General features: G+C 42.9%; 1 protein-coding gene across 3 annotated transcripts; it reads right to left on the bottom strand.

The window, feature by feature from the left end:
- Positions 1–1,471: 1,471 nt before the first annotated feature.
- Positions 1,472–7,777, bottom strand: SKIDA1 (SKI/DACH domain containing 1). 3 transcript variants are annotated; one of them, XM_081820712.1, is made up of 2 exons: positions 6,901–7,777; positions 1,472–6,008 (listed from the first exon to the last, which is right to left on the bottom strand). In XM_081820712.1, the coding sequence occupies exon 2, from the start codon at positions 5,893–5,895 to the stop codon at positions 3,157–3,159; it is 2,739 nt and encodes a 912-aa protein (XP_081676838.1). In that variant the 5' UTR covers positions 5,896–6,008; positions 6,901–7,777; the 3' UTR covers positions 1,472–3,156. The 3 variants fall into 3 exon arrangements, with proteins under 3 accessions (XP_081676838.1, XP_081676837.1, XP_081676836.1); XM_081820711.1 differs by lacking the exon at positions 6,901–7,777 and adding an exon at positions 6,110–6,409 and having other exon boundaries at positions 1,472–6,005; XM_081820710.1 differs by lacking the exon at positions 6,901–7,777 and adding an exon at positions 6,110–6,409.
- Between the last annotated feature and the right edge of the window lie 2,841 nt (positions 7,778–10,618).

The raw sequence follows: 10,618 nt of genomic DNA on the forward strand, positions 1-10,618 counted from the left end.
ACAGGAGACCAAAAATAAGCTTGTTTCCCCAAAAAGTCAGAGGAGGAGCCCTTTTCTGTATTTTCCTTCTGTTTGTGAGTGTTGAGCTTTAGACATAGGACTAAGTGACTCTGGAACCATGTAATGCCTTTAAAAAAAAATGCTATCACCTGAAAACATTTAAATGTAAAAATGCAATCTATCAATGGAGGTAACTTTGTTTTTCTCTCAATTAGGCTTAACTTTTTGAACAAATGGGACATTTATAGCATCTTAGAAAATCTAGATGTGGTCATTAGCCATAAAACAACCAAAATGAAATAAACTGTACTGAGAATAATTCCCTCAGCAGAATGGGAAAACAGCTAAGGGACTACCAGAAATTGAAAGAATACCTTGTATTTGTAAGTTACTGAATACTATTTGCTATACTCTCCTAACAGAAGCCCCAACTCAGGTTTTGCTGTGGTTGGCTGGCTTGTTGTAGTACTGTGGGGTGAAATTTGTGTTGACTATTTAATTTCTTTCCTTTTGATGGTATCACTCTGGAATGCCTCGGCCTCCATGCTGCTCATTCTCCAGCTCCTATAAACTGAAACTATTGATTCTCTGAGGGCTGGAGACCAAGTGTCAAAGCTGGAAGCCGATATTTTATGTCAGAAATTCCATAGGGTATATTTGTTCTAAATTGTGCTTATTCCATCTAGCAGTCCTCCCACACCCAAGATCTGTAGGCTTCAAATATATTCTCAGTTTATAATATAGGAACAATGATTCCATAGCCAGCAAGAAAAGTACTAGCCTAAATGTAGTAGTCATCATATTTTGAACTCTCCTGACTTAGCAGTAATTAAAGAATAGAAATTACAGACTGCCAGTGTGTGCATGTCACACTTTTTACAGATTGATTTTGCGGGACAAATCACTGCACCCAAATTCTGTATGGCCTTCCAAAGAGGAAAGAACTCAGACTGAGAAGCCAATTGTTCAGCTTTCTGGGGGCTTTAACTGTAACTTGTACTGGTCTTTGGAATTACACACAAACATGAATTCAAGGATAGCATCCCACAATTTTTGCTTTGACCATATCTATCATCCCAATAAAAAAGGATCCAGTGAACCTACATCTGGCAACATTCAAGAAGGAAAGGAAGGGAGGCAGTTCAAAGCCTCTGTTTACTCCATCCAAATGTATTTGGATGCAGGTATTCTCAGCCTCTGTCCTTTACAGTAAGAGTAAAACCACAGAGCATATACAGCAATTAGAGCTGAGACCATCCAGATCTATCTGAAACATTTATAGACAAAAGAAAAATTTCAAAGGGAGTAGGAATTAGGATAAGGGCAGAAGAAAAAAAAAAAAAAGACTGAATTTCCTTGAGAGATAGTGACTAAATTCACACAGTAAACATCTTATTGATGTTTTGTTTTGTTTTATGATTTATGATCTATAGATGCAACTTCTTAGGTTTACGGTGGCAAAGATCTGAGATACAATTTAATTGGACAGACTTAGGGAGGTGGACCAAATATTATTAGATTTAACTTTCATTAAAATAGCAATTGATCTCTGCTTCACTTTCTTAAACCTGAAACTTTTGCACTTGATTTGTAACAAGTTTGTAAAGTTTTGTTGTTATTTAGAAAGAAATCAGTGTTTTGCACAGAACCTGACTGCCCTCATCACATGGTATTACAACAAAACACTACACCCAATAAATGCATTTCTTTCAGGCAAAAACATTACAAATGAAAATGTCAACAAAACCATTCATTCCTGTTAGCCGTTCTTCAATCTGGAATAAGTAGAAATGTATGGAACCAGGAATTTTAAACAGTGTTTTTAATTGAAAATAAAGCTAAAGCATGCTTTTCAACAGTGCAAATTTCCATAATTTTGATTTACTGCTTCCATCATCACAACATAGTACACCAGCATGGCCCTTACCAAGGGCTAGACCCTAGCCATTTGCATGTTGAACTACTTTGATTTTAAGTGCAAATATAGATAGTCACCTCTGATTGTCACTTGCAGTAGAAACTCTCCTGCTTTATTCACAGGATGATCTAAAAACAGAAGTTTAGAGAGATGCAGAAAAAGTAAAAGGTAGTAAGATCCTAGTGCCTGAGTTCTGGTACCAAAGAGCCCTGAAAGAACTGTAATTTTTCATTTGGGATACTCCTACAACTCTGACCCATTTTACTTTTCTTGGTTGTATTTACTGCTTTGTCACTATGAAGAGTCAGACCATAAAATATCCTGCTATTAAGAGAACTACTTTGTTTTGCAAGTTTGAGGAGTCAAACTTGAGGAGTCAGACCACAAGGTAAGCAGGACAATAGTGAGTAAGAGTCACCTTATTTAAAACCTTTGGGTGAGAACACAAAAAGGGCTTTTCCAATTGCAAGGAGTAGCTGTAGAAGTAAAATCACACCCTTTACCGGAAAAAAAAAAAAAAAAGCAATCTCATATTTATTTTACTCAGTATATACGAGGCAGCTTTTACCAGCATTCAAGCAGGACTCCCCAGTCTTTCCACTCAAAAAAAAAGAAAGGAAGGAAGGATGGACGGAAGGAAGGAAAGAAGGAAGGAAAATTAAGTGCAACTACTCTTGGAGAAGGAATGAGGGAAGGAAAAGGAAAAGATATCCCACAAACAAGAGCTCCAGAAAAGAACATTTTGGGATCACAGAAACTTCTTTCTACCTCACTATGTAACCATGTAACCTAACAAACTTTCACTGAATTAACAGTTACACTTTCAGGTCTGAAATCTAGTGCATAAACTTAATGGCTCATTGTAATATTTATTATTCAACCTTTTGACATTTATTTGTAGCAGTTGAATTGAGGTACCGGGTGCATTATTAGCTTTGAAACAGTAAAGTGTTCCAGCTCTACCTTAATAACTGAGTTTTACTTGAGTCTTTAGCCTGAAGTAGTCTGTGGAATGTAAACCAACCCTTCTCCCACCCCGCCCCCATCCTACTCCCCCCCCCCAAAAAAAAAAAAAAACCCACAATGGGAAAAAAGTAATCCGATTTCTGTCTTCAAAATGCGATAAACCAGGGCTCCAAAAGGGGTGTAACACATTAATGGACTTGTACAAACCATCCTGTGCAGTTTACAACAAAAGGAAGGTAATAGGGTTCAAGAAAATATCTTCCAAAACACTTTTATGAATTAAATTTCCTGAATTTGTGACTAGGTGGAAGAGGTATTGCAGAACCGCCCAGCTGCCATTTCCATATAGGATGGGCCTTGTGAGGAGGTTGGGAATCCTTAGTGGTGTTTAAGGAATACGCCGGCCACAAATCCCCATCCTTCCCAATAATGAGTGATGGTGGACAAGGAAAATTTGCCATGAAATTAAATGGCCTTTTCACTGCTGATGCTACATTGCTGGCTACCTTTTTGCGTCTGTTTATAACTGTAAAATCATCCAGTGTTCCTTCATGTGTCTCAGTTTTACCTGTAGGACGAGGACTTCTAGCTGATTTCAAATTTGGTTTGACTGGAGGTGTCTGAAGTACAGGTCGCTTTCCCAGTACTAGTGTCCGGTAATTTTTTCTCACCCTGGCACCAAATTTATATTCCCCATCCTCAGGTTTTGGAGAACCTAAAGTGCATGAAAGGCCCTGACTCTGAGCCAGTGGATTTAAGGAAGGAGTTTCTTTTTCAGGGCATGCAAAGCCTTCTTCCTTGGCTGTGGTTAACAAGGCGTCCTCCTCTTTACTTTCAGTCACACTGTAAAACTCACCCTTTGTATCATTGCACTCGCACTTAAGCTTATTTGTAATAAGGTCAGGTTCATATTCTTCATTAGCACTACTGTCTTCTACTTTGATTTTAATATTGTGCAGAAATAGCAAGGTCTTGTCTCCTGTGTTCGTGCAGGGAGTCTCAGCTTTAGTTGCTGCTGCTGCATCCACTGCAGAATCCGCTTGTGAAGGGGACAAATCCGTAGCAAATTCAGCACAATGAGGGATTTTGGAATCTTTCTCTGAATTTGAGGCCGCTCCTGAAGAATCATTATTTAAGAACCTAGCAGCTATTGTGTTGTTATCTGCACAGTGTGCCGTAGGACTTGCTGGTAGGCATTTCCTTGCCTCTCGGAGTATTCTTTGTTGTGGAAATGCATTGTTTGTCTTTGGGCTAGGTGAAGAGGCCCCCTCCGCCAGGCAGTTAATTGTCAGGTCAGTTCTCTTTACAGTACTGGAAATTTCAGAGTGTGGGAATGTAATCTCAGATACCCTATCGTTCCTTATCTCTGTGAAACAACTCCCCAGGCCGGCCGGGCAGTACACCGGAGACGCTTTGGGGGCCCAGCTCTGCAGATTCCACTCCTCCGGCGACTCCGCTTTGACACTACTCTTGAGGTCGGGAAGTCTGCCCGCATCCTCGAAAGCAGCGGGTTTGGTTGCAGCGGCTGCGGAGGCCAGATGGTACAAGAAGTTGGCCTGCGCCTGCACACTGGGAGGCTTGCAGAAGCTGGTGCGTCTGAAACGGATGCTCTGCACTGACACTTGGCTGGAGCCGGAGCTGGAGTCCGACTCCGTGGACGAGTCCTCCTCCTCCGAGCTGACTTCGCTGGAATCCGAGGCCCCACTGCCCCCCTCCTCCTCCTCCTCCTCCTCTTCCTCCTCCTCCTCCTCTTCTCCCTCCTCCTCTTCTTCCTCCGAGGACACCGAGTTGCTGGAGCTGGACAAACTGGAGCCAAAATCTGAGTCGTTGGCTGCATGGTCCGAGTAGGAGCTGGACTCCGAGTCGCTGCTGCAACTCTCGGGAAAGCTGCCGAGATGGGGCTGCGGCCGGTGGTGATGTGGGGGGTGGTGATTCGGCGGCGGCTGCTGGGCCCGGTGGTGGTGGTGGTGGTGGTGGTGGTGGTGATGGTGGTGGTGGTGGTGGTGGGGAGGCGTGCAGAAGCTGTTAACCAGATGAAACCTCTCCAGGCAAGTGGCCCCGGCGGCCGCCGCCGCCGCCGCTGCCGCCGCCGCTGCGGCCGCCGCCTTGGCTTTGTAGGACCTGGGCAGCAGCAGCAGGCGGCGGGCACCGGCGTGGGGCGCGAGCAGGCAGTCCTTGGCGCCCCCGCGCTTGCGCTTGCACCGGTAGGTCAGGCTCACCGGGCCTCCCGCGCCCGCCGCCGCCTTGGGCTGGGGCCCGGCCGCCGACGCCTGGTAGTAGGCGGCAGCGGCGGCGGCGGCGGCGGCGGCAGCGGCGGCGGCGGCGGCGGCGGCGGCGGCCGGGTGCTTGCTGCACAGCAGGCTCCGAAAATAAGCAGGGTCCGAGTGGAAAGCAACGTAGTTTCCCTGGAGCGGGGCAGTTTCATAGTTTAGAGGGGGTTTGCAAGGCGAGCGCACGATTTCCGGATAGTGCGAGCCCGGGTATTTGCTAAAAATCTGAGGTAGATGGGCGGCGGGGCGCGCGGCGGCGGCGCCCGGGCGCGGGGACTGCGCGCTGATTGGCAGGGGCCGCGCGGCTCCGCTCAGGCCCCGCCAAAGTTGGTGCTTGTCCTTCCAAAAACCCGGGCGGGGGCTGGTGGCGGCGGCGGCGCGCTCTGGCGGCGGCGCCTTTGTGGCCAGGGCCCGGCCGACCCTCCTGCGCTTGGTCTTGAGGACACGCTCGGTTTTGCAGGAGGTGTAGAGAGCTTCCACGTCTTCCCGAGAGATGAGCGTGCATTTGGCGGCGTGGAAGGCGATGCTGTTGATTGCCTTGAGTTTCCTCAACTCCTCCAGATCGCAGTGGTGCTTTTTCACTTTCAAATGATCCATGCGCTTGTGCACGGTCGTCCTCGGGATGTTTTTCAGCAGATCCGTAAAGACTTGGGAGAGGGCAAACATTTGCTTTCCTTTAATGATGAGGTAGCCGAGCCTCACGCCATCCACCTCTTCAAAACCTGACTTCAGGTCTCCCATCTCGGGCACTAAATGATCCCCACCATTTGCAGTAAATATATACGTGACGCATACATACACATGTATGTATGTTAATCCTCCACCAGATGCTGCGTGTGTCTCAAGGCATCCTGCTAATAAAATAACAAAGACTGTTATTCCCGGCGAAGGGAGTGCCAAACTCTAGGCGAAATTATTGGAAAAAAAAAAAAAAAACCCATGAAATTACACTGACTTGATTCTTGCTTTTTTTTTTGGTTTTCGTATTTTTTTAAAAAGAGGGAAAAAACCATCCGGTTTCTGATCTGCCAGTGTGTTGGTCTAAGTCCCCGATGCAGATCAGTACCTGGGCCCCTCTATTCCTTCCTTCTCCATTGGAGCACTATGATAATGGAATGTGAAGGGAGAAAGAGAAAAGAAATGCAGCTGCTATTCCCGCCGCTGGTTTAGCTACAAATAAAATGACAGAGTGAAGTGAGCTCGTCCGGAGACACCTTCATCAATTAATTCCCCTAAAGCCAGCGCTGATTGGACACTCCTGACAGGTGATGCAATAAAAATTGATATTCCACCCCTTCCCCCCAAAATCTCCCACTAATTAGCATACCCTTATACTGCCACCTCCCCTCCCAAAGTAAATAATACAGTCGGTATATAAATCTTTCCATTAAACTATCGGAGCTCAGAAACAGCCTGACTCACAGACTTCATCTGAACCAGTGTGTGTACGCTTAAAAAAAAAAAAAAAAAAAAAAATCCCTGTATATTCGCCTTTAAAGGAATATTGCCTATTTTTTTTCTTTATTTGCATTTTACCGCTGCAGCTATTATCATTTCAAAGAAAAGCATTTTAAAAACATTATCAAGCCTAAATAGACATACCCCACCCCCTTTTCCTTTGGAAAATGGAGCTTAAGCGAAAATGTGCAGAATAGCCTGGTATTTCCCTTATGGGAGTGGAGAGGGAGACCGGCTGGGAGCTCCAAAGTTAAACCCGCGCAGTGAACCACCCCAGTACAGACTTACGTTTTGAATTTCTCTCGATTTTCCTTTTTTTTTTTTTTTTTTCCTGAAATGCCTTTTACAACCAGAAACAAAGTTATTTGACCAAGGAAGCAGTTCAAGGCTTCAGCTCCGAAACACTGTAACAATTCGACTGGATTTTGGTTCTCTGCTGGGGGGTGGGGTGGGGAGGAGGTAGTTTCACGTCAGACCCATAACAAAGCATAGATAAGCCAGAAATGTGTACACTTTTCACAATTAACCAGGCTGGATTGGAGGCGGGATCGTCCTAGAGTCCCCAGCACGGTCTGCCCGGGTCCTGTTGACGACAGGTCAGAATTCCAGGGAGCAGATTGTTTCTGCAGCAAAGAAAAGAAAATGTAAAACGCCCAAGGTGCTTCCAGAGGTTTTACGTAATAACGATGAAAAGAAAGTGCTGATGTAGGACGCAGACTATTTCAGTGGTCTATGATGCTTTCGGTTGGTAGTTCAAATGAATCTTCCACAACTCCCATTTTCTCCATGAAAGCCAAGCATCTGCTTTAAAAAAAAATCACTTTGGATGAATATCAACGTTGTTTAACCTCTTCTTAGTCGAGTTAAAGCATATTTTGGTATCATTTCCAAGGATATCCAAAATATTGCCAAATGAGAGCAAGGGTCTTCCCAGCTGCATTACCAGGATCCCAAGGTGGTTTGTTGGCTCCTTTGCAAAATTTGGCAAAATCTTCTTAACTGTTCGGTGTTTGCAACTACAGTATAAATGCAACCCAGGCATTTTATATGTTTCCTTGTTCCTCCAAAAATAGACACATCCGTGTGGTTAAAAGAATAAACGGATATTTCTGAGCCTGCAAGAAAAGAATTGTACAATAATTTCTTCCTTCCCATTCAAAAGTTCCAGTTTCCCCTGCTCTGGTCTGGCTAGCACAAGCAGGTATGGCTCAAAAGAAAGAAAGAAAGAAAAAGATAAAAACAGAGGAATCAGACATACAAAAAGGTATTTTGCATGAAATCTCAGCCATAGTTCCCCACCCCCACCCTCATCTCCCCAGTAATTTCCCAGGAATTTTGAAGAGAATTGGGAATTTCAAGAAGTACATCCGGAAATTAAGGAAGTCTATTTAAGAGAGTCTGTAACTCAGAGGTTGGGATTTGAAAAGTCAGCCCTGGACTACTGTTGCACTCAGCACAGATGTAATCGCCGCTCTTCAACTTAATCAATGTGTGTACAAACCACGATGTCTAGTTCTTGCCTTTGAAATCTAAGGCTAGCATTTCCATCCAAGAAATCAGAGCTACAGCAAATTACATTTTTGTCCCTTGAATGAGAGAAGGATCATTGAATGGATCTCGTGATATTTCAGGCTTTAAACGTAACCGAGAGGCAGCAATGAACAATGCCTCGTCACAGCTAATACCATCCACCGAGTTGGCTTTCTTTTGCATCTGGATCTATCACACCGTGTTTTTCTCTTTCACTTTCACAGGAGGCAAAATGCAAAAGGTTTAAGCAGAAAGCAAAGTTTCCAGAAAAAGCAGATGCTGGTGTTTGTTTTTTAAAGAGAATGACCAGAGTCTTTCCACTTCCAGTGACAATAATGTCATTTTAAAATTCCTCCTGATGCACTTATATACTGGCAGCTCTCTTCCTCCCACCCCACCCCCGTCCAATTCCCCTCCTCCAGCTTTGAGATTTTGACCAAAGAGTCCAACAGCCAAGAAATAGTAAACTCAGAAAAAGCCTTTTAGAAGGCATTACAAAAGGTTGGCTAGAACGTCCTTTTTTTTTGGCCAGGTAGTTCTAGTTGTTCTCCATTCCTATTTAGATTTACACACACACACACACACACACACATGCACGCACGCACACACACACTCCTACTCCTGCACATGGCAACATGATTTAGTAACATTTTCAAAATTACCTTTTTTTGCTCTTCCTTCCTCTCTTTCCACCTTTAAAATACTGGCAACATAGGTGGTTCTTAAAACCAGTAGAATATTACATATTTTTTTTTAAACTAAAGGTCCAATCTATTGGGTCAAATAGAGAAAAATAAAGACCAGAGGACTTGGGAAATGTGTCTATATATACAATTTATGCAAGTATCTTTATATGTACACTCAGACACTTTTACACTTATACATTTTTAATACTTTTATTATATATCTTTCTTTTTGTCTAATACATTCTTTTGTTCCTTTAACTTCCCCATTATTGTGTGTGTGTGTGTGTGTTAAGGCGTGAGTGTGCGCATTCGCGCGCACACACACACATACACACATACACAGAATGTGACAGACAGCTTTCTTGTGGCCATCAGCACACGTTGCATATCCGGGGTCTTCTCCAGCCACATTGGGGGTCGATCCCGATAAAAAGATCTAGCAGAGGCCCCTGAGCGCTCACACATGAAAGGCAGGGGACTTTAAGATGGATTTGCATGCACACAGGGGATTTCGATCAATAGCTACCAACATTTATGGCTTAGATTATTAATGTGAAAGCTGGCCAAAAGAATGGGGATGAAAAATTAAAGGTGTCTGTTATCAATTATGCTTAAAGTTATGCAATAATTTACTTACTTTGCCTGGATGTGCAGATCCAGATGTATAAAGTACTATTCTTCAAAAGCCAGGGGGTTTCTTTGATAAATTTGTTGACCATGTCAGCCGCCTCAACAATCAAAGATGAACCCAATTCAGATGATGGACTGTATTCAAATTCTTTTTTAAGAAAAGATGTATCAATTTCTAGGTTTCTCAAATGCATATACGTATGTGGGCAGATATGCCCAAATTCACAATTATGTGTGTATCTGTCTCTGAGAGTATAGAGAATTACTTACTGGGAATTTAGGCATATATATGATAAGCATTGAGTTTGTTAATTACATGTAATTATTTACTCAGTGAGGAATGCATGATCTACTCACTATCATAAAAAGTATTTTAGCTTTGAAAACAAAGCTGCTTGCTAAAGGAAAATCCTCTGTGGCAAATACAGATAGAAGTATATTCTTAATGTCCACTTACTTCTGCATTTGTTGTAAAAAAAATCAGTACTTTCAGTTTTTAAAGTGATGGGCTATGAAGGTATGAACATATTTGTCTTTACTTATCCGGTATGAATATGCTAAATTTACCTTCAGATGTTCTATTTTGATTTATTTTCACTGTATTTTATGTTTAAATACCATTGCAATTCAGTCTGACCTCTTTCCTCTGGAGCAAAGTAATGCACACGGCATTTACAGTCTTTTAAATGGTTAGCTGGGAAATGCAGTAGCAATTTGCAGGAGTAGTTTACTAATGGGGAAAGTTCTTTTGAAAACCTGAAGGAAAACCTAAGAATACTTTTGCATTTCTACACTACAACTGTCATATAATTAAAGTATTGAAGAGCATTAAAATAATCCTTTTCCTTCCAAGCTTTCACCCATACACATATAATTTAAATGAGGATCATCTCCCCACATCACCATCACCACCACCTAACTCTTCACCATATACATTTGTTTTACTGATTGCTGGGCACATTTTGTTCAAAGAGAATTCAGAGAGAAAAGACTAAGGGACATCACAAAGGCCTCAACAATGTAAGTATACTGGTTAGAAGAATAAAAGAAGCCCCTTGTACTGTTAGCCAAAAGTAATTATAACACTTACATATAACACAATCTAAAATAATAATATAAAGCTCACACGGCTGAATTAATTTAGGATATAGGACAATAAA

Source organism: Leptonychotes weddellii, chromosome 5 (assembly GCF_054177405.1).
Source record: "Leptonychotes weddellii isolate Sample4059 chromosome 5, ASM5417740v2, whole genome shotgun sequence".
Classification (NCBI taxonomy): domain Eukaryota; kingdom Metazoa; phylum Chordata; class Mammalia; order Carnivora; family Phocidae; genus Leptonychotes; species Leptonychotes weddellii.